At 37.3% G+C, this 23,582-nt stretch overlaps 1 protein-coding gene across 10 annotated transcripts in view; it reads right to left on the reverse strand.

The window, feature by feature from the left end:
* FARS2 (phenylalanyl-tRNA synthetase 2, mitochondrial) overlaps positions 1 to 23,582 on the reverse strand; it is a 470,462-nt gene that overhangs the window by 155,148 nt on the left and 291,732 nt on the right. For 9 of the 10 annotated variants that reach the window (XM_015587304.2, XM_015587307.2, XM_015587302.2 and 6 more), the window contains one exon: positions 6,487 to 6,638. In XM_015587304.2, the coding sequence (XP_015442790.1) occupies positions 6,487 to 6,638 (152 nt within the window). Of the gene's footprint in view, positions 1 to 5,922; positions 6,281 to 6,486; positions 6,639 to 23,582 lie in introns of those variants that run through there. The other variant, XM_025044949.1, reaches the window with a different exon arrangement.

Raw genomic sequence — 23,582 nt, forward strand, 5'->3', positions numbered from 1 at the left:
GAGTGAGTGTAAAAATAAAATGGCATAGAGAAGTAGAAATTGGTAGACATAGCATAGAAAGAGTGATGGAGACAGAGAAAGGTCAGACCCTGCCTTAGTTACTACTCTTTTGGAAGTCTAGTTGTTTTGTCCAGCTTTTCCTGTGTTACATCAAGTATGTTTCTTGGAACCACAAGAACCGCCACTATGATGCCTCTCCTTTGTGAGGTCCTTCTATCCCTTCTCCCAGCTGGTCATTATATAAAAATAATGCACAATTTTAAGAAACCCTTTTTATAAGAAATTAGACAGTCTCTGTTAAGTGATATCCCAATAGTTCTCAACTGGGGGCAATTTTGCCAGCCAAGGGATATTTGGCAATGTCTAGAGACATCTCTGATTGTCATAAAGGGGTTTGGGATTGGGTGTGTGCTATATCTACTGAATAGAGGCCAGAGATGCTGCTAAACACCTTACAAGGCACAGGAAAACCCCCATAACAAAGAATTATCTGGTCCAAAATATCAGTAGTGCAGAGGTTGACCCAGCACCAAAGGGGGTGATAATACAAAGCATATACCATCTTCTACATTCAAAGGTCAGATTTCATTTGATACGCACACATGGAAAAAGTCAAGACTGGGAAAACGTAAAAATGTAGAGTCGTATTAGGGTGTTGAGATGGTGGGTGAATCTCCATCCTTTTTATTTTCAAAGCTTTATGTGTTGGCATTTTTATTGGGTGCTATTTAGAAAAAAAAAAAAACAAATAAACACACCCAAAAAAATAAAAAAAGAAAGAAAAGAAAAGAAAAAGAAATAATAGAGAGAAAGAACTGGCGAAGTAGGAAGGAAGGAAAAGTCATTAAAACTGCCTCATCCACAGCTGTTCCACACCACACCATTAAGAGTTATGACCAGGTAATGTCCACAACTCACCACTCAGAAGAGGGGCCAGCCACACTGAAAAGGTACCTCGCATGGTGAAGTCCCTCTTCAGAATTCTGTTAGAAATGATAACATATGTTCCAGTATACCTACAGGACTACCCTGGATATATTGCAGGTTTGGTTCCAGACCACTGCACTAAAGCGAGTATCACAATAAAGCGAGTCACACAATTTTTTTTGGTTTCCTAGTGCCTGTAAAAGTTACACTGACACTATACTGTAGTCTATTAAGGGTGCAATAGTAGTATGTCTAAAAAACAAAACAAAACAAAACAGTGTATATACCTTAATTAAAACTACCTCATTGCTAAAAATGCTAAACATCACCTGAGCCATCAAGGAGTAGTGATCTTTTTCCTGGTGGAAAGTCTTGCCTCCATGCTGATGAAAATGCAACATCTGCAAAGTGCAATAAGGTGAAGCACAATAAAATGAGGTAAGCCTGTACTTTTGCCAAATTTTTAAAAACTGCAAGTGGTCAGTCACAAAGAACATAACACTGTGAGGAAGATCAAGTAGGGCTGAGGAGAGTGGGAAGAGCTAAGACTCAACTCTGCTGTCCACAGTTCAGCATGTTCGCCTCTAGCATCTCAGCTCCAACCAGACCCCAACTAACAGTATACGGATTCAGAAAAACTGTCCATGAGTGTTTAAACAGGATGTGGCAGAGTAAGCAGCAGCCCCAGGAACAAGGTGTAAGTCTATGCAAAGAACTAGTTTAGGGACATCCACAGTCAGCCACTTGTACAGACTCCTCGGACATTTTTCACTACCACCTTTTTCTTGTAGTCAAATCAAATGCTTCTTTAAATCCCCTAAAAACTTTCAAAAAGTTCTGCCCTAAGCCCAAAAAGAATCTGTCCTATTCCAGTCCAGTTTACTTATAGTCCACCTCCATAATCAAAAAAAAAAAGAAAAAAAAAAAGAAAAAAAGAAAAGAAAAAAAGAAAGAGAGAAAGAAAAAAAAAACTATGGAAAGCTGTATGGAGGTTCCTCAAAAAACTAAGAATGGATCTACTATATGATCCAGCAATCCCTCTACCTATTTACTCCAAAGACTTGAAAACTCATATCCAAAAAGATATCTGCACACCGATGCTCATAGCAGCATTATTCACAGTGGCCAGGACAGGGAAGCAACCGAAGTGTCCTACAATAGATAATTGGCTAAAGAAGCTGTGGTCCATATATACAATGGCAAATTACTCAGTCATAAGAAGAGATGAAATACTGCCATTTACAACAACATGGATGGACCTTGAAATAATCATACTAAGCAAAATAAGCCAGACAGAAAAGGTTGAAAATCACATGGTATCACATATGTGGGATATAAACCTAAAAGCAACAAATGAACAGGACAAACAAACAGAGACTCATGGACAATGGACTAGTGGTTACCAGAAGGAAGGGGGGAGGGAGGAGGGGGGAGGAGAAAAATTAAAAGATAAAACATTAAAAAAAATTATGTATATATAGTATGAAAAAAATAAACTGGCATTAAAAATAAAATTGGCTTGCTTACCCAAATGAGGTGTTAGCAGTTGAAGATAATGATTAAGTTTTCTTTTGCTCTTCTTTGCTCTTTTCCCTACCTCAGCCTAAGAAATATTTTAAGCAATTGTGCTTTCTCATTATTCAGTACATGCATGTAGTGCAATATTCCAAAGGTATGAAAGCATATACAGTGATCCTGACTCTCCTCTCCAGAGATAAATCACTGCTATACTTTTCATTACATGAAATTTGGAACTACAAGGGCTCTTCTGCACATTAAGTGGCCTAAAGAATAGGTGATAAAGGTGTTCTGGGAGAAGGTTCTGAGTGGCAAACTGGAACAAAATGTCATCTTCCAACCTGAACAATTAAATTCCTTCAGGGCACAAGTTGTTATTTGTAATCAAGAAAAAATTTGCCCAGTTGTCTAACATTATGAAGTTAGGTTCATATTCAGTACTTTATGTTTTCCTGAAACATCCTGAGATATGTTCTTGTTCATAAAATAACACCCAATTTGTTCAACTACTTGTTTATTTCAGAATAAACAAATGGCCTTTGTCTTTCACTCAGTAGTAGCATTTCTCAGTTTTTGATGTTAGTCAGAGAAAGGGTCAGAGCTCTTTTGGATTATCTGATAATATTTAATTGATGTGTTTAGAGAATGAAATAAATCTTGAGGTCAAGGTATACCTTGAGGTCAAGATATACAAGGTCAGGAGACCCTTTGCTTGCCACTGTCCAAGGCAGGAACTTTTTCTGAGGCAGGGACTCTAAATGGGAGGGGACTAAGAGGGTGCAGGGTGCTCAAGGAAAACTGACTTCCTAAGGGAGGATTTTAGAATTTTTGAGTGGGGGTCTTTAAAAAAAATTACATGTACCTCCCTCCCCATTATCAAGCGTCAGTAAACTATGGGCCAAATCTAGCCCATCATCTATTTTTGTAATTAAAACTTTACTGGAACATAGACATGCATATTTGATTTTGCTAGGTCTCTGGTTGCTTTCTAAATGGCGGAGTTGAGTGACAGACTGTATGGTACACAACGTAAAAAAATATTACTATCTGTCCTTTAATAGAAAAAGTTTGCTATCCCTGTCCTAGATGTTCCAGAGAATCATCACACAGTGAGCCACAATTACTAAATAACGTGTTCTTTTCCTCAACACTATAGGAGCAAGGTATGTTTGTCATTATTGTGGCTGTTGGTAACGAAGATTTGAAAAATAATGGCTTAAACAAGATACTTCTCTCTCACGTAGAAGTCCAGAGCTGAACCGACATTCAAGTGTCAGAGACCCAGGCTATACTCCGCATAGCTTCCATTACCAAGGTCCAGCATGGTTGCTAAAGTGCCAGCCAATACATTCATGTCCAGGTAGCAGGAAGGAAAAGAGACAGCCTCAACTCAACTTTTTAGGAAACTTCTGGAAATACCACTCAACACTTTTTATAAATCATTGTCTAAACTTGGCCACATAGATACACCTAGCTGTAGTGGAGGCTCAGAAGTGTAGACTTTAGTTGGCTGGCAAGCTGCTTAGATTAAAAAAAAAAAAAAAAAATCAAGGTTACATTATTTTTAAAACAGGGGGTTGGATACTGAGAGATAATTAGCAAGCTCTGTCAAAGGAACCTTATCCCAATAGCCAAGCCCCTTATTAAGATAGGTGCATGCTCTGTAATCATTTGGCATAGCTCCAAAATGATAGGCCTTAAATATTTGCTTAACATTAATTTAAGAAATGATAAGATCAGCGCTGGTGAGAAGTAATTTTTCGTTAGCTGTTTTCAAATTTCCAATCAAAAGTATTGTCTCCATCAGAAGGGAATTGGACAAATTCTCCTTTCACCAGTTAGTATGGGGTCATGTGTGTAGACCTGAGTTAGCAGAATACTCCCATATAGTCCAGTGTTTTTTTCTTAAAGGACTGTCCACCTGCCCATTCTGTCCCTGCGTTCATGGGACCCTGATACCTTCCCATTCCCACTGCAACCTCTCCAGTTAACATGCCCATTCCATCTACTGTCATCACTATAAATCACTTGCAAGTCAGAAAGAACTCAATATTTACCTCCTTCCCCAAACCACACCTGCCCCACGTCCAGGGCAAAAATATCTCACAGTAACATTTAGATTCTGATAATCTCCAACCAAGAAAGGCTACTCATCTCACTTTTAACACCAGTGATACAAGAAATAAAAGTGGATCTAAGGCAATATCGGAAAGCAAGAGCATGAGAAGTAAAAAATTAAGAATGGATTCTGAATCCTTAATTTGAGGAAATTATCTGCATATTAAATAAGAATGGAAAAAAATGATGTCATGTGCCTTTGGTATATCGGTTAATACTTAGCAATCAGTCTTATTCCCATACTTTCCCTTCTCTTTGAAAGTCATTAATTAGACTTTCAGTATTAACTTGTAAACTCTTGGAAATTTCTTTCTCACATACAAGTCCAGGGTGGAATGGAGACTCCATTGTGTCAAGGACCCAGGCCACCACACACGTTCTATTTTCTGTAAAGTTAGAAGACAGATATCATCTGTAAGCTCTAAAATATATTTAGAGCTGCCAAAAATAGTTGATAACAAGTAGAAGCCAAATGGGAGGAAATAAAAAGAAACACCTCAGAGGGGCATATTTCCAGACACGTATCCCAGCAAAACTACATTTCTCAAAGTTGAGGGTTACAATCTAAAGTGCAAAGTGTAGATCACCAATAAGTGTTGAAATTAGAGTTGGCAAAGGTAAATCTTCTCTTTGTAACAAGGGCAGACCTACACAAAGACTCAAAGAGATGAATGAGCCATATTTAAAGAAAGAGTTAGTTTCTTAGCAGTGCAGAAAAAAAAAGCCTTATTGAAAACCACTAGCCAAAATGACTACTATCCCCTCCCTGCCAGGTCAACCCTCAACCTCATCCCTCAACCTTGTGCAAATAGCCGATTCAGAAAATCCAATACATTCAAATACGAGTGACGGAAAGGCAAACATATGCATACCACTAACATCAATTAAAAATAGGAAAAAATAAGGAAAATGGAAGAAAACTGTATTAACAGGAAAGTCACAGAAAAATGCTGCCAATGGATCATATGAAGCTTCTAGTCAAATATTTTACAATGAATTTTAAAGACCAAATGAAGCAATTTCTGTATGAAGGAAAAAATCACGAAGCAGAAATAACTCAGAAAAGTTAGCAAGAAAACAGGAGTTGAAATGTGAGATTTCAAAACTCAGAAAAGGGGAGAAAACAAAGTAACTGCAGATGAAAAATTGATGTGTGTAAGGAAGAAGAGATTGCAGAAAACACGGTAAGGGACAGAGAAGACAACAGTGAGGAAAGCATTTAAAATGAAGTGGAAATAAAGAGTTTTAAAACACGAGAGTGAAAATAATACGTAGAGAAATCAGACAAAGGAGAGCCTCCTCCTGCATAACTAGGATTCCTGAAGAATAGAACCATGGATCAGAACAAATCCTTAAAGATATAATTCAAGAGAACGTTTATTTAAGAGCAGAGTCAAACCTGATTAATGAAAGGCAACTACACACACACACACACACACACACACACACACAAATACACACCAGAGAGAACAGGTCAACAGTAAAATGAATCCTGACAAAGTTATTAAATTTTATCCTAGGACCTAACATACATTTTGGCTTGTGGTATATGCTTAATAAATATTCACCGAGAGACTAACAAAACATTTTCTCCACAAAATCCTCTTTTTCCTTCATCCTCTGTTCCTGGGATATGATGTGGTATGAAATCACTTCCAAAAGCAACACTGAAAAACTCCAAGATCTTTAAAGCATTCTGTTTCATATACTTTCTTTACTAAGGCAGGAAAGATTAAAAAATACATTTTAGAAAGGTTTTCAGAAAGGACTGATGTAAAATGCTTTTCTTATAAGTTATACATTCACTATAAATTCAGAAGACGTTATGTCTCATATGTACTGCTTCGACAAAATTTCATTATATGTTTCCATTTGTCACATAGAGAGAAAAAAGATAAAATCAGAAAGCTTTTTTTTACTTACTTTGGGTGTTCAAATTTGTCTATAAGATCAACTTTTTCCACCAGGTCTCCTCCAATTGTTCGGACTAAATCATAGAAATCATTTTCTGTGTAATTCTCAGAAGGCAACCAGAATGAAATATCATTTATCACAGCAGGATATTTGCTAAGAGGCTAACAAAACGAGAAGAAAAGATAGATTGATTTGTTAGTTGGATGAGAATGTTTAAATTTTTCATGGAAAGTTACACATAGCTAATTAGAAAATTCTGGTAAAACATAATTTTAGCACTTGAATTTTCAGGAACAAGATGAACTTAACAGATAAGTCAATATTCCAAATTAGCAAATTCCATTAAGAATGTTTCAGATTCTTATCACATTCATGTGTAACATTACCATATATTATATTCATATCACCAATAATGTTCAATTTAGTACAAAGCAATATAAATTTATGATATTTCAGTCTTTTCCCTTTGAACACAAGAGGAGAAAAGTTCAAATTTAATTAACAGGCGATTCATTAACTTCTTGTGATATTTTCAGGAAGCCATTTTAATGGAGAAATAAGGGCTTATCAAAATTGATATTTCAATTAGTAATGTCATTATTTGTTAGCATTGCTAATTATAAAAATAACGAACTGAACTGAAAGTAGTCACTTAAGGAGGTATTTTTTAAATTATGCCTCTACGGATGTGATAAACACAATGTAGCCATTTCCTCCATTTTCTCCATTTTTTTCCAGTTTATTAGGGCTCACTATTTCATCATTATATTGGATAGGCATTTAAAATTAGATACTTTTTGAAGTTATTGCATTTGATTACATGGCTAACATATATGAGCATGCTTTAGGTGTAGAAGTTACCATCACAATAAAAAATGTTTTATTAAATGTTTCATTATATTACTATAAAGTCTCCTAAGTGAATATCTGCTAAAGTGATAAATTTGTTAGAAGGGCAAACTTATAAATCGATTTACTCCAAGACTGATATCATTACCCTTTGGTGAAGCACTGATTAGAAAAAATATAACACTTTTAAATGGCAAAATGTCTAAAAAACCAAATGCTCAAACATAAATGATTATTCAACTTGAAACAGCAATAAAGTTTTCAAACAAATTCATCAGTTTAGAACACACATTTCAAATGAACATAATAAAGCTCCACCCAGGTGTTCCTAACAAAATACCACAGCTCCTGAAAAACAGCCCTGTTTTCTCTCCTGAAGTCAAGACATTATGATAAATAATCCATGGGTTAATGTAGCAGCTCCAGATGACAGGAGTTTGGTGGTCACACATGTTGCTTTTCTTTTGACAACACCCTTTTCCACTTATGCAATATGGAAATTTAGAGAGATCAGATAAAATGCTGGGATATCCTGAAATCTTTTCAACTGACCCAAGCAAAGGGCCACACTTGTTGAGCTCTGATGTGAGACAAGATGACAGAAATGGGAGAAGGTGCTCAACTAAGCATCTGTGTCAGCAACCCATCAACAGTCAACATGATAATGTAGTAAGTGCTACATTACAGTGAATCGATTCAGCTGTTCTTCTCTAACCAGACCAGCTAATGGAGACACCAAGTAAGCAAGGCAGGAAGACTTGCCTCCATTCCTAGCTATACTGTGATGAGGAGATAGTGACCTTGTGGAATGACAAGGCTAGAGGTGGACAGGCGAAGTGACCTCATATAGGGACTTGATAATCCATAATCATAGAATTAGAAATTTTAAAATTGGAAGGAAACTTTCAGCCAGAATAAAGAGATAAACTGAGGCGAGCTCAAATTACCAGAAATTGAGTTTATTCGGGTATAGCAGAAGACCTGCAGTTCGTGAAACACATGTTGTAGCAAACTACTGGCAAGTCTACTGATGGTTTGGGGTGGGCTGTATTTATAGGCAAGAAGTACAAAGAGGGGAATCCAGCCAGAGTTCAAGAAGTAAGTTCACTGGCTTGAGGATGGGGAGAGATTCTTCATGGATGTTCACTGGTAGAAGATAAGTCTTGGTCTTCTGTGAATCAGGCATTTACTGGAAATTAGTCACTTGGTTCTTAAGTTCTGAGGGGTGCACATGCGAATCTGTTCCATATCCTCTGTTTCCGTTTTAGATTGAAATCCTTCCATGGACTTTAAATAGCATCTAATATTATTTGTGTTTTCTCATTTCTTTTCTTGATCTAGATAGAGGCATGTCATTTTATTGTGTATGTTGCGTGCCATTGAGTCAGCTCTGACTCCTGGTGACTATGAATGAGTGATGCCCTGATGCCCACAAGGTCCTATCCTCAACAGCCCTGCTCAGCTCCTGGAGATTCATGCCTATGGCTTCTTTTACGGAGTCAATCCATCTCATATTTTGTCTTCCTCTCTTACTGCTACTTTCTATTTCTCCCAACATTATTGCAGTTTTATCAAATAACCACCTATTACTGATTAGTTCTTTTGAGATCCTCTCTATAATTCTTGTTTGTTTTTAAAGAATTAGAAAGGGGATCGAAACTACAGATATAGTAGAGACTTTCAAAGTCATAAGTAAATATTACAAAGTATTAAATAACAAATTTGAAAACTTGTAATAAAAGAATAATTTTAACTCAAAACAGAAAATTTAAACCAATGAGTCTGTATCAAATTGAATTATAAGTAAAATCTCACAACAAAATTGTTAGACTCAGATGATTCATGGTATCACCTTATCAAATACTTAAGGTGAAGGTTTCATTAAAACAGAAAAAGAAAGTAACTCAACTAATTTTCTGAAGCTCCTATCAACTTTAGTCTGAAACTGGACAAGCATAGTAAAATTCATAAAAAATTGTAGACCAATTTCGCCTTATATACTACATGAAAAGTCCTAAATATAACTTCAGCAAACACAATTCAATAACGTAGTAACATAATAATACAAAATAGTCAAGTAAAGTTTTCTGGAATAATGGGAATGATTTAAAACCAAAAATAATCTACTAATTGACACACAGTATAAAGAAAAAAATCATGTGATTTGTTTTTCACAGACAGGAAGCATTTGATAAATGTAACACTCATTCATGATAAGAAAAAGGTTTTTTTGGCAAATTGTAAATAGAAGGCAACATCCTTAGCCTAACAAGGTACTTAAAACCTACAGCAAACATATTTAATGTTAAAAAATTTTAAGGAGCATTCCAAATAAAGTCAAGAATAAGATAAGCATAGCCACTATCATCCTTGCTTTCTCACATTATAAATTCTAATTAAGGCAACAAACAGGAAAAACTATGAATAAAAAATGGGAATGAAATAGGCAAAATTGGTGATCTAAATTTGAACCTTTCTTACTACCTATATGACTTGGACAAATGGCTTAATCTCTGTTTTCAGTTTTACTTGAAAATGGAGATATTATTAGTATCTATCTCACACAATAATTATTTTGTATATACTGTCATACATACAATATATGAGTTAAAGTAAATGAAATAGAGATACTATGACTAAAATTCAAAAACATGTTAAGTTTAAAAAGTAAGTTTTATTAAGATGTGTGTAGTATAATATATATATGAAGTTAAAAAATAGGATAATAAAGTATACATGTAAACTGTATTAAAACAGATGTAGGAAAGGAGGGAAAACTATTCAAGAAAGGTATAAAAGGGATTTCAACTTTAAGACACAAGAGTTCAGGTTCAACCTTGATTTGTGCAGCAAATCCACTGAGTGACTTCTGCATGCCAGAGGTGTTGGTTGGGTTGGGGCAGAAGTGGGTGTTATACTCCAGTAAGTAAGATTAGCCCAACTTATACTTTATTCTCTTAATGCAGATTGATAGTTAACATCCTTGTAACTCTCCTCTTATTAGAGGGTAGCAAATTATGCTACCCCAAAATATACTACTTTGTGATAAGGATTATTCTGAGCTGAAGGAAACTGAGTAGCTGATACCAAAAAAGCTCCCAGCCCTCTCCTAATTTGCCTAAGAGGAGGGCATAAATTTGCAAAGGTGTCCCATCTCTCCAATCTACTAGGAGGGATGAAAATTAATCACTGGAGACAACTGTAGACTTTTATCAGCCCAGAGATGGCTTTAGAGGAACCTACATAACAAACTTTACTAACTAGTTCTTACCTTTGATTGGTTTCCTATATATTTACCTTTCCACAATTTGCACCCCTACAGACTCAAGCTACTTTTCCTTTGTCATATCACTTCTCTAAAGACTTATTGTTCTTTTCCTAAACTGCGATATAAGCTCAAGTACTAACCAAATCTTTGACTTATTCATGTCTAAGTACTCCTATGTGTTACATTAGTGCACATGTTAGTAAACTTGTTTTTCTTTTAGCCTGTCATTTGTTACAGAGCCCCAGCAGAGACCTAGAAGGGTACAAGGAAAAATATTTTCCCCCTCTCCTACACTTATTGCATTGTGACTACCTTTAATGGTCTTGGAATAATATCTTTATTTTATAAGGTTGGGCTAATCCTAGGGATCTATAAACATTTTTTACAGTTTGCCCTTTCTAACACCTTCTATCTCTGCCAATTATTAACACTTCCAACCTGAAAATTGCTTTCTTCTGTGTTGGGAGTTGAGGGGGTGGGGCAATCATGGAGTTATGTGCTTCCCTGACCTCAGGCCTACCCCAAGACTCCAACTGTATTAAGTGCCTCTCTTAGGTTCCTTTCTCTGCCACTATATCCTCTAGGACCAGCACTAACGTCTGGTTCACCTACGTAGCCCAGCAGTGGCACAGTGCCTGCCTAATAAATACCTCTTAAAATCTTATTGAACTGACCACACTATGGGGGGTCTGTGTCCACATTTCCCAAATTTCCCAGGGTAGTTTAGATTTTTAGAGATAATAATTATGGTTCCAGAAAGGACAATTCTCCATGTCATCTGAGTCACATGAATTTGATTTTTCAAAGATATTGTTATTCTTCCCTTTTTCTTTTATCTGAAATAGGTTTGCTTACTAAGTTTTACTCCCATGTCCCTTTTTCTCTCTCCACTGTCTCCCTCTCCTTGCCTTTAAAAGGCTCACAAATCCCTTCAGACCTGAGTCTTCAGACTTGCAGGTAAGAAAGTTGGCAGCTGAAGTGCTACAGTCCAGTTACTTAACAGTTTCTTATTTAACTGGTTTTATTCTGTTCTTTCCCCAGCTTATTTAGGTGAAAGAATAACTGCTGTTATTTGGGGTCTTCTTACTTTTCTCTATATACATCTTTAGATATATCCCACAAGCTCTTTCTTTCTGTAAATTTTCTTTCCTCCATTCTATTAGATTGATCAATTTTAGAAAATATTCCAGTATTTTTCCCTCTTTGGTTTTAAGAAGATGTAAATTATATTTCTATTCTTACACACACACACATACACACACACACACACACACACACACACACACACATTCTTTAATAATTGTTCTAAAGCCTAAATTTTTTTTAGGGCCTCTATTCAGCCCTTACATGAGATAGGAACCTTAGTTTATTTTAACAGCTCCTCTCCCCAACTATTAGAGTTTTATTTTTAAAAAGCTTACACAAAATAATATTTAAAGCAACAGTTAATTTTAAACTAAAGATTGTTTTTAAATTCTGTATTTGTTTTTTGCATTCCACCTCTTCATTGGGAGACAATTCTCCATGGAATTTCCACACAATTTGTAGCCACTGTGTAACAAACAGCCTTGGAAGACAGAGGTAGTCTAACAGATTTGTTTCTTCACCAGGACAATAAAGATAACGTCTACCTCAGGGGAAAGATTGTGCAGGTTTTCTAACACCATCTTTAAAATACTGGAAGGAAAACAAGCCAACAAATACATGCAAACAAACAAAAGATTGAAGGGTTCCTAAATTTGAGGGTTTTCAGCTGTACAGTAAGCCGAGTGTGTGAGCCAGCATCCACCTGAGCTGCTCCACATCACCCTATGGGATTGGGGTGGGGTTGACGGTTCAGGAGAACGAATGCAAACAAGAAACTCATGCAGCTTCTGTGCTGTAACAGTCCTTTGTCTCTGACCCATGAGTCTCATGTCATTCTGCCAGCAGCCATGAATCTGTGGCAGGCTACCTAAGTTAACTTGCAAGTATAGTAAAATCTTAGGCCTTTCACACTTTCTGACAGCCTTCCTTCTTTCTCACTTTTGTTCTTGCAAATGACTATCCTTTAACAGTTTTTTCAGTGAAAGTATGTGGGAGGCAAACCTCTTTCAGTATTTATATGTCTGAAACCCCTCACAGTTAAATAATTTGACAGGGCACAAAATTGTAGGTTTATAGTTGTCTCTCTTCAGCACTTTGAAAATATTTTTCTGCAGCTATTAGTAATGATGACAAGTCTGCTGTCAGTCAGTGCTGGTTCCTCGTAGGGAATCTGTCTCTTCGTCCTAGCTGGTTGAGCTTTATCTTTATTCTTGAGGCTCTGCACTTTGATTCTGATTAGGCCAGGCCTGCATTTATCTTTCCTTATTCTGCTCATTACTCAGAGTGTGCTTTCGATCAGGAGGTTCATGTTTTGTTCCAATTCAGAGAAATTCCAACTATTATTTGTCTGCCATTCCTGTCATTGTCTTCTTAAAATGCAATAATACGTATTGTGGAGATTCTTCATCTATCTTCCATTTTTCTTAGCTAATCTGTTTTAGATTTTTAATCTGCATGGATTTGTGCTATATTCTGGGTGAATTCTTCAATAATAGATTCTTATTTACTAATTTTCCCTTCAACTGAATCTAGTCTCATCTGTCTTTTTCTTCTTTATTTCAATGAATCTATTACTCATTTCTGAAGGCTGTAATTTTTTTCCATATCTACTTACATTTAATTCTTGCTTGTTTTTGCCCCTTATTTAGATTTTCTTGATCTTGTTCTTTTTTTATTTTTAAATGGTTATTATTTCTACATTGATCTCTTTGAGGACATTAGGCATTTGAAAAAAAAAAAACAAAACTGCTTTCTGATTTTGCTTTAACCTCCAGTGAATTCAGATTCTGACTGTTGCTTTGGTTGGCATATTTTCATAAACACAGATTTTTGCATAGAACTTCTAGGATTCGCATACCCAGTAAAATCCACCATTACTATTCTCACTGTGTCCATGAGGAAACTATCGGATACAATCCAAGGTCGAACAGCCAGTAAGTGGCAGAGCCAAGATCAAATGCAGGTTGTAGGTTGTGCTCTTAACCCCTAAGCTAAGGGCTCAAAGAAAATGGCTCAGTTTCTAGTAATATTTTAAGGAGCAGTCTATTCGGCCTAATTAACAGTTGTGTAAATAAGACCAAATCTACCATTTATCCCTATGGTGCCTTCCATGACATTTTTTTCCCCCCAAATGATTCACTTAGCTTTTAGATTAATGATCTTGCTTTAAAAGCAATTTTGGTCTATTTACAGTCCATGTGATTGTGTTCTTACCTATAGATAAAAATCAGTTTTATCTATAAACATAGTATGCTTGAACATTTACTTTGCTCTACATTCAAATGTCTGATAGCCCTTACTTTAATTCCACCTATTGTACTGCTCATCAAATTTGGCTGGCAGGCTTGGCACTATGAAATTTGGGTTGTTCTAATTCATGATTCCAAGCTGCCTTGATGTTACAGATTTTTTTCACTTTGTTCTAACACGTTGTTTTTATTCTAACTTAATTTCACTGAGTGCCAGGAGCACAATGTACTGGCCAGAGGTAGGCACATTTCCTACTCCGGCAACTTTTGTTCTGGTACTTTACCGAGAAACCACACGAGACCCACCAAGTTCTAAGCAGTCTTCTAAACTTTAAGGAAGTTTCCCATATTTGTTAACTTTTGATAGAATTTCAGTTCCATTTGAAGAGACACAGAGAACAAGGTATTTCCATAATAAAATAGCGTGGAACACTCACTTTTTCTTAACTTTCCTACAACTTATCTTAAGAGCAGAAACATAATTTTAAATCTTTTTGCATCCTTTCAAATTTAACTTAAAGCTCTAGAACTCTTTGTTTAAAACAAATCATATACCACTATGCATTTGAAAAACAAAGATGCAGTCTGCTAGCCAGTTAAGCAGGGTAGGTGTGGGGAGCCCCACCACTGCATGATGTCCCACATTCTCCATGGGATCCTAGGGATCAGAGCAAGGTTTCAGGGCCGTGCCTGAATGTAACAATTTTTAACTTAATGAAAAAAAGGAAAAAGTAAGCCTCAGAAATCTTTTTTTTAAATTTTATTTTATTAATTTCAAGTATATAGTACATTGGTTAGACATTTATATAGTTTATAAAATGATCCCCCTAATTGCTCTTTCACTCCTCTGGCTCTCCACCTAGCATTACATAAATGCTGACTGCAATCCCTAAGCTGTGCTCCCCATTCCCATGAACATCTATCGACTACTAATTTGTACTTCTTTAACACTTTACCCCTTTCTCCCAGCCCTCCCAACCCATTCCCCTCTGGCTGTCACCACACTGTCCTCTGTATTTGTGAGTCTGTTTTTGATTAGTTCTTTCTTTTTGTTCCTTAGATTCCACATATAAGTGAAATCATATGGTATTTATCTTTCTGTCTGACTTATTTCATTCAGCATAATAACCTCTAGGTCCATCCATGTCGTTGCAAATGGTAGGATTTCATCTTTTTTAATGGCTGAGTGATATTCCATTGTATATATGAACCCTAACTTCTTTATCCAATCATCTGTTGGTGGGCATTTAGATTGCTTCCATATCTTAGCTATTGTCAATTGTGCTGCCATGAACATAGGGGTGCATAGATCATTACGAATTATTGTTTTGCTTTTCTTTGGATAAATACCCAGAAGTGCAATTGCTGGGTCAAAAGGTATACCTGTTTTACATTTTTTGAGAAACCGCCAGACTTTTCTATAGTGGCTGTACCAATTTGCAATCCCACAAACATTGTATGATAGTTCCGGTTTCTCCACATCCTCGCCAACACTTGTTGTTCTTTGATTTTTTGATGATAGCCATTGTGACAGGTGTGAGATGATATCTTATATAGGCCGATATCTCTTATGAACATTGATGCAAAAATCCTCAACAAAATATTAGCAAGCCGAATTCAGCAATATATTAAAAATATCATACACCATGATCAAGTTGGATTTATTCCTGGGATGCAAGGTTGGTACAATATCCGTAAATCATTTAATGTGATATATCACATTAACAAATCGAAAGATAAAAACCATATGATCATATCAATAGATGCAGAAAAAGTGTTTGACAAAATCCAGCATCCACTTATGATAAAAACTCTCAACAAAGTGGGAATAGAGAGAATATACCTCAACATAACAAAGGCCATATTTGACAAACCTACAGCTAATATCATACTCAATGGGGAAAGGCTAAAAGCAATTTCCTTAAGATTAGGAACAAGACAAGGATGTCCACTTTCACCACCCCTCTTCAACATTGTATTGGAAGTCTCAGCCACAGCAATAAGACAAGAGAAATAAAAGATATCTGAATTGGAAAGGAAGAAGTAAAACTCTCATTATTTGCTGATGACATGATACTATATATAGAGAACTCCAAAGATTCCAGCAAAAAACTGTTAGAACTGATCGATGAATTTAGTAAAGTATCAGGATACAAAATTAATATTCAGAAGTCAGTGATATTTTTATACACCAATGATGAACTTTCAGAAAGAGAAATTAAGAAAACAATCTCATTTACGATTGCATTGAAAACAATAAAATATCTGGGAATCAAATTAACCAACGAGGGAAAAGACTTGTTCTCAGAAAATTGTAAGTCATTGAAAAAAGAAACTGAAGAAGATACAAATAAATGGAAGCATATACTGTGCTCATAGGTAGGAAGAATTAACATAATTAAAATGGCCATACTACCCAAAGCAATCTATAGATTCAATGCAATCCCTATCAAAACACCAATGGTATTTTTCTGAGAGCTAGAACAAATAATCCTAAAATTTATATGGAGCCATAAAAAATCCTGAATAGCTATGGCAATCTTAAGAAAGAAGAACAAAGTTGGAGGCATTACACTTCCTGCTATCAAACTATACTACAAGCCCACAGTGCTCAAAACAGCATGTACTGGCATAAAAACAGATACATTGATCAATGGAACAGAATAGAGAGCCCAGAGATAAATCCATGCCTACACACTCATTTAATATATGACAAAGGAGGCATATATGCAATGGGGTAAAGACAGTCTCTTCAATAAATGGTGCTGGGAAAATTGGACAGATGCATTCATAAAAAATAAACTGGACTACCTTCTTACACTATATAAGAATAGATTCAAAATGGATTAAAAACTTAAATGTAAGACCAAAACCCATAAAACTTCTAGAAGAAAACATCAGCAGTAAACTCTCTGATGTTGCTAACAGTAATTTCTTTTTGGATATATCTCCTCAGGCAAGGGAAACAAAAGGAAAAATAAACAAATGGGACTACATCAAACTAAAAAGTTTTTGTACAGCAAAGGAAACCATCAACAAAACAAAAAGACAATCAACTGAATGGGTGAAGATATTCACTAATGACATATCTTATAAGAGGTTAATATCCAAAATATACAAAGAACTCATACAACTCAACAACAAAAAAATAAACAATCCAATTAAAAAATAGGCAGAAGACCTGAACAGATACTTCTCCAAAGAGGAAATACAGATGGCCAATAGACATATGAAAAGATGCTCAAGGTCACTAATCATCAGAGAAAGCCTCTGAAATCTTTGTTCAAATAATATATCATATGTGCCTCTGGTTAAAGAAGGAACTGCAGAGAGGGAGGGGGCCTGTGGCCCAGACCACTACCTTAGAGCATTGGTGGAATATTTGACACAGAATACAAATGCTAAAAGAATATCTTTCTGGAATGATGAAAATGTTCTAAAATTGACTGTGGAGATGGCTGCACATCTCTATGAATATAGTAAAGGCTGTTGAATCATACAAATTAAATGGATAAATTGTATAGAATGTGGATATCTTAATTAGTTATTATGAAAACAATAAATGAAAAAACAAACTGCCCAAAGAAATTAGGGTCTCTAGAAATGGAGTTTTGCTATTTTCTATTCAGTCTCTATTTCATCTTCAAATTCATCTCTTAAATTCACTTTTTCAGGCTAATAATTTAGCCTTTCTGAAGCCAGCATTACTGTGTACTCTAGTTTTTCCTCTCAGAAATAAAATATTTGTAGAAGTTTTGCCCAATCATTTAAGTCTTCTATGAAAATTATTATCTGTATTTTCATAGCCTTATACAATCACTGTATTTTCTGAGATCACATATAGTTTTAAGTTCATAATTTTTCTCAGTTAACCATATTTACTAGAAGACAGATATTTCCCTTCCATATGCCTCAAGTAAGTGAATGGCGATCCTAGACTTAAAAACATAATGAGAAACTGGTTAACCTCCAACTACAAATTTAACCTCAAAATGGTTTAAATTGAGAGCATGAACTCCAGGAGCTGGCTTGCCATTTCTTTTACATTTTATGTCACTGCAATCTCTACCTGTTCCATGTTTTGTTAGGGACTGTATGTGAGATATATTGGAGGGCCAGCTAGAGAAAGTAACTTGAACTTGCCCAAGTTCATACAGAGCTGGCCTTCTGACTATTCCAATGTTTGGAAGAAAATGAGCAAAGCAAAAATTAACCTGAAGAACTTACGACATCTGACTTCCAATGGCCTGTTCAAAATTGGAGTAAAGATGAAAAGTTCGAATCCCACAGACAGAAGACCTTTTATAGAGCAAACCCTTGCATTTGACCTTCCTCCCTTCTTCCTCATCCTACACCCTGTCTGTGGTCCTTTTAGGTCATATCCCTTATACAACATGTTTTAATATTTCTTCTTGACCTCCATAATGCCAAAGAATAAACACTGTTTTAGTTGCTTCTCAGCAAAAGACTCCAATGGAAAGACACCTACCCCTTGTCTGTGTCTAAAGCTTTGTTCTCCATCCCGTTTGGTGACAGAAGTGCCCAGGGAGGTGGATTAGATTAATGACTTCTGAAAACATTAATTAATTTGGTTTTTCTAGAAAATAGTCCAATATCAACTCCTGGCCATAGGATAGAAATGGATAGAGGACAAAAAGTTAACTATAATCACCTAAATTTTTGAGAGAAAACATCGTAGCTTCTCTGAGCAAGGAAAGGGGAGGCAGGGAGATGGGAAGGGATGAGATGAAATGGGATAGGAAGGGATGGGATGAAATGAGGAAGAAAACACACGATATGCAAGGTACTAGTTGACAGTCATCACAGGCAGGTGATGGCTTAATAGGTCTCCATTATATTATAGTTCATAACATTATTTTCCAAATATCAAATATTAGATAAAAAGAAAAAGCAAAAAAATCAATGCTTAGTCATTTACTTAGAGAAATTATGTAACTGGAGGGAGACACTGGCTCCAGTTTAAGCATTCATTTTAAAAAGAAATAGTTTTCCCTTTATTTAAGATAAAATTCCAGCTGTTAATATTAGGTTGTATTTCAACAAACAAAACAATGAGTTCAACTTCCCATGTTAGGGAGAAATGGGAAGCATTATTTTCTTCTGTGCCAAATCCAAATGAGCCCAACAAAGTCTACAACAAAGTTCCCAGAGGGCAGATGTGAAACCTTAGTACAAAGTAAATGGAGTATGTATACAGGGTTCTGATTGAGAAGCCTCTACTCTGCTGACAACTATAGCAGAACAGAGCAGAGAACCATGCAACTAGCACTCACCAGGCACTACTATATATCTTGCCCCTCCTGGCTGCTCTGGCTACTCAGACACAAATCCCTGCCAACAACAGGCTCACAGACTAAAGGGGAAGGAGACCATAAAAAGCGGTATGTACAAAATGTGGTAAGTGCACTGGAGCAGAGGAATGACTCCTTGTGATGTGGGAGCAGACACAGCCATCTTTGTAAACACGGCTAAAACCCAAATGGGGTCACTATATAATCTTCCCCTTCCCGGAGAAAAACACACCTTCCATCCATTAGATAAAAGTCTCCGTAAGATAAGTTCATTAAAATAATAAAAGAGGGAGAGCATATTAAAAAGTTTGTGGCTATCTGTCTGGTCAAAAGTCAAACCTGACAGAGAAAGATGCTAACTGACTACTTTCTGGAGAAGATGCTGCCATAACAGGATACCCACTGTGCAGAGGCAGCAGTTCCAGAATGCTGCTTCTTTTTAACCATGGACCAACTGCCAGCTCTCTGGGCCCAAGTTTTCTCATCTGCAAAAGATGGCACTTAGCACCTCATACACTGTTGTCAGATCAAAACCATTCCACAGGATGACACAGGGGTACTTTGAAAAACCTGGACCATTGTCAGGTACATTTGAGAAATGCTGGGTTTAACCAAGATAGGAGAAACTTGATTATTAATGGTGTTTTCCCTTCCTAAATTTTCAGCCAAAAAGACCAAATGCAATCCAAATTTTCAATTCCGCTGTTTTCCTGAGCCATGCCACTCTGCTTCTCAGAGGCCAGAAGAGAATAGACAGAGACATTCAGTGAATATATCCATGTCCTGACCTCCTAGATGTCTCAGGTGTCACCTCTACTCAAATCACAATTCCTCCCACTCAAAATTACCCTGAGTTTCTTGCTAGTTTTAAATATTTACTATATAGAGTTGGAAAAACATACTTTTCAGAGTTCTATCAGATAATTCTTAGGCAATGTTGCTGATGCTATGAACAAGCAAATTTTATCAATCAAGATGTAACATTCCAAGCTCATCAAAGATTAATTTCCCTTAAGCTGGTTCTAATCAAGATGGTGGAGCAGATAACCACTGTGCTCACCTCCTCTCGCAACATCAAAATTACAACTACACTACAGAATAACCATCATTAGGAGTTGCCTGAAGTCTAGCTAAACAGAATTCCTACAAATGGGGACACACAGAAGAGGCCATCTATGAACTGGTAGAGGAGTGGAGATGCAAAACAGGCTCGGGCTGGTCCCACACCTGCTTGTGGTGGCTGAGAATCAGGAGAAATATCTCAGCTGTGGAGGTACCCCAGAAAGAGCAAGGGGTCCTGGCCCCACATCAGGTTTCAGTGCCGGGAAGAGAAGTCCCCATAACTTCTGGCTGTGAAAACCAGCAGATTGTGGCTGAGTGAGATGGAGGGCTGAAGGAATCATAGACTTTCCTCTTAAAGGGCTCATGTGCAGACTTAGTGACAAGCTCACAAACTCTGAGCTCCAGCTCTGAGGCAGCAGCTCGAGAGGTGCCAGCGACCTATGGGACAAAACTGAGTTGTCTGGCTTTGGAGCGAGGGCTGGAGGGGCGGCTTTCTCCCAGACAGAAGTGCTGGCAGAGGGCACTGTTCCTTTGTTGAGCCTTCACCCCCCGCACCTCCCCAGCTTTCAGACCCAGGAGGGCACCATAGCAGAGTCTCCATCAAAGTAGCTCATACTGGTCACCCTGCCCTTGTGATTCCCTAAGACACCACCCCTCCCAATGTGTGGGCCTGCCCCAGCCGCTTCCAGTGTATTTTCCATACAAATGGCCTGCCTTGGCTCATGCTGTGGATTTTCCTAAAATCTCTCAAAGGATCACAAAACCTAAACAAGCAGCAGCTGGCCTCAGCATGCCCTGTACCTCTTGCTGAGCAGCCCCAGGACCAGCACTAGAGGCAGGAAGCACTGGTTTGTGGCTTGGCCTCTCGAGGCACTTCCATACCAAGCGTTGGTGGCGGCCATCTGTAGATTGCTTGGTGGCTCGTGCCAGGTGGCCCCAGGCAGGGCACAGGCTTCAGCTGAACTTGGCCAGCAGCAGGGCCCCTCCCAGGAGGCCCTAGCTGGTGGCTAGCTTCAGTCTGATCCAGAGCACCACCCAAGATCACATCTGAGGATGACAAACAAAAGGCAGACATGGCAGGTACCAGAGAGAGCCTTGCTAAAGCAAATCCTGCTCTATAGCCCCTGCACAATAGCTCCTCCATTGATCATGGCCAGACATCACAACCAATCAGCCCAAGGGTCAATCCCTCCCGCTGATGAGCAAACAGCAACCAAGTCTCAACTACAACAGGGGGGCACACAAAAGGAACATACCTGGAGCATCCTGCTCAGGTGACCAGAAAAGACTGTGCCACTGGGACCTACAGCACACCTACTACATAAGGCTACTCTACTAAGATCAGGAAACATGGCAGCCTTACCTAATACATAGAAACAAATACAAGCAGGTAGCCAAAATGGGAAGATAAATACATCCCAACTGAAAGAACAGAACAAAGCTCCAGAAAAAGAACTAAACAAAATGGAGAAAAGCAATCTACCAGATCTACAATCCCAGGAAGCATAGCAAATCCCAAACAAGGTGAACCTAAAAAGGTCCACACCAAGACACATCATAATTCAAATGCCAAAGGTTAAAGACAAAGAGAAAATCTTAAAAGCAGCAAGAGAAAAGTGGTTAGCTACCTGTAAGGGAGCTCCCATAAGACTGTGAGCTTATTTCTCAACAAAAACACTGCAGGCCAGAAGGGATTGGCAGAAAATATTCAGTGATGAAAAGCCAGGACCTAAAACCAAGATTACTCTACCCAGCAAAGCTAACATTTAGATTTGAAAGATAGATAAAGAGCTTCCCAAAGAAGAAAAAGCTAGAGTTCATCATCACCAAGCCTGTATTACAAGAAATGTTAGAGGGACTTCTTTAAGAAGAAAAAAGAAAATAAAAAGATAAAAAATGTGAATAATAAATTGGCAATAACTACATATCCAGCAACAATTACTTTAAATGTAAGTAGATTAAATGCTCCAATCAAAAGATAGGGTGGCTGGATGGATAAGAAAACAAGACCGTCGTATATGCTGCCTACAAGAGACTCACTTCAGATTGAAAGACACACACAGGCTGAAAGTAAAGGGATGAAAAAAAAGATGTTTCATGAAAACGGAAACAAAAACAAAGCTGGGGTAGCAATACTTATACTAGACAAAATAGACTTTAGAACAAAGGCTGTAACAAGAGACAAAGAATGATTCAGTAATCCCACTTCTGGGTATTTATTTGAAGAAACCCAAAACACTACTTTGAAGAGACACGTGAATCAATATGTTCATTGCGGCATTATTTACAATAACCAAGATATGGAGGCCACCTGGGTGTCCATCAATAGATGAATAGATAATGAGGAGGTGGTACATATATACAATGGAATATTACTTAGCCATAATACATATTTTTAAAAAGACTGAAATCTTGCCAGCTGCAACAGCACGGATGGACCTAGAGGGTATTGTGCTTAGTGGAGTAAGTCAGACAGAGAAAGACAAACGTCATATGTGGAATCTAGAGAACAGGATAAACAAACAACAGAAGCAAGCTCATAGATACAGAGAGCATTTGATGGTTGTCAGATTGAGGGGTGGAGGATGTGTGAAGAGGGGAGGGGATTAAGAGGTCCAAACTGGTAGTTGCAAAATAGTCATGGAGATATAGAGTACAGCATGGGGAATATAGTCGGTAGTATTGTAATAACTATGTACAGTATCAGATGGGTACTGGATTTATTGGGGTGATTGCTTCATAAATTATATAAATGTCTAATTAGTTTTAGGTGTGTTATACACCTAACATAATACTGTATGTCAACAATAATTGAAAAAAATAAAAATAAGATGAATTTAAGAAGATGAATTTCCCTTATAGAAAGTGAATCAGAATGTCTCTGTAGATAGAATCAGCCATGAGATCAGATTTTAGGTTTCTTTTCTCCAGAAACTACCACTTATGCTGGTTACCTGTACACAACATAAGGTTTTCACTTTCTTTAGCTCCCCTCATAATGGTGTAAGGCAGATAGTGTTGTCTAGAGTATATGGATGGGGAAACGGAAGAGCAGAAGCTGCTGTGCTCAAGGGTGCACAGGTAATGAGAGGTGGGATCCGAATAAAGGTGCATATGGCTCCTAAATCTCTAACTCATCCATTACATCACACCACGCTGAGCAAAGGGCCTCTCTTTCTGAAGGCCTCCCTGAACATGGAGAGCCTACAACGGTTGTGCTGCCCTTCTTGTGTCTCCTAGGACCACTCTATTCCTATCTGAGCTGCAGCATGTCCCAAG

Source organism: Pteropus alecto, unplaced genomic scaffold (assembly GCF_000325575.1).
Source record: "Pteropus alecto unplaced genomic scaffold, ASM32557v1 scaffold121, whole genome shotgun sequence".
Lineage (NCBI taxonomy): Eukaryota > Metazoa > Chordata > Mammalia > Chiroptera > Pteropodidae > Pteropus > Pteropus alecto.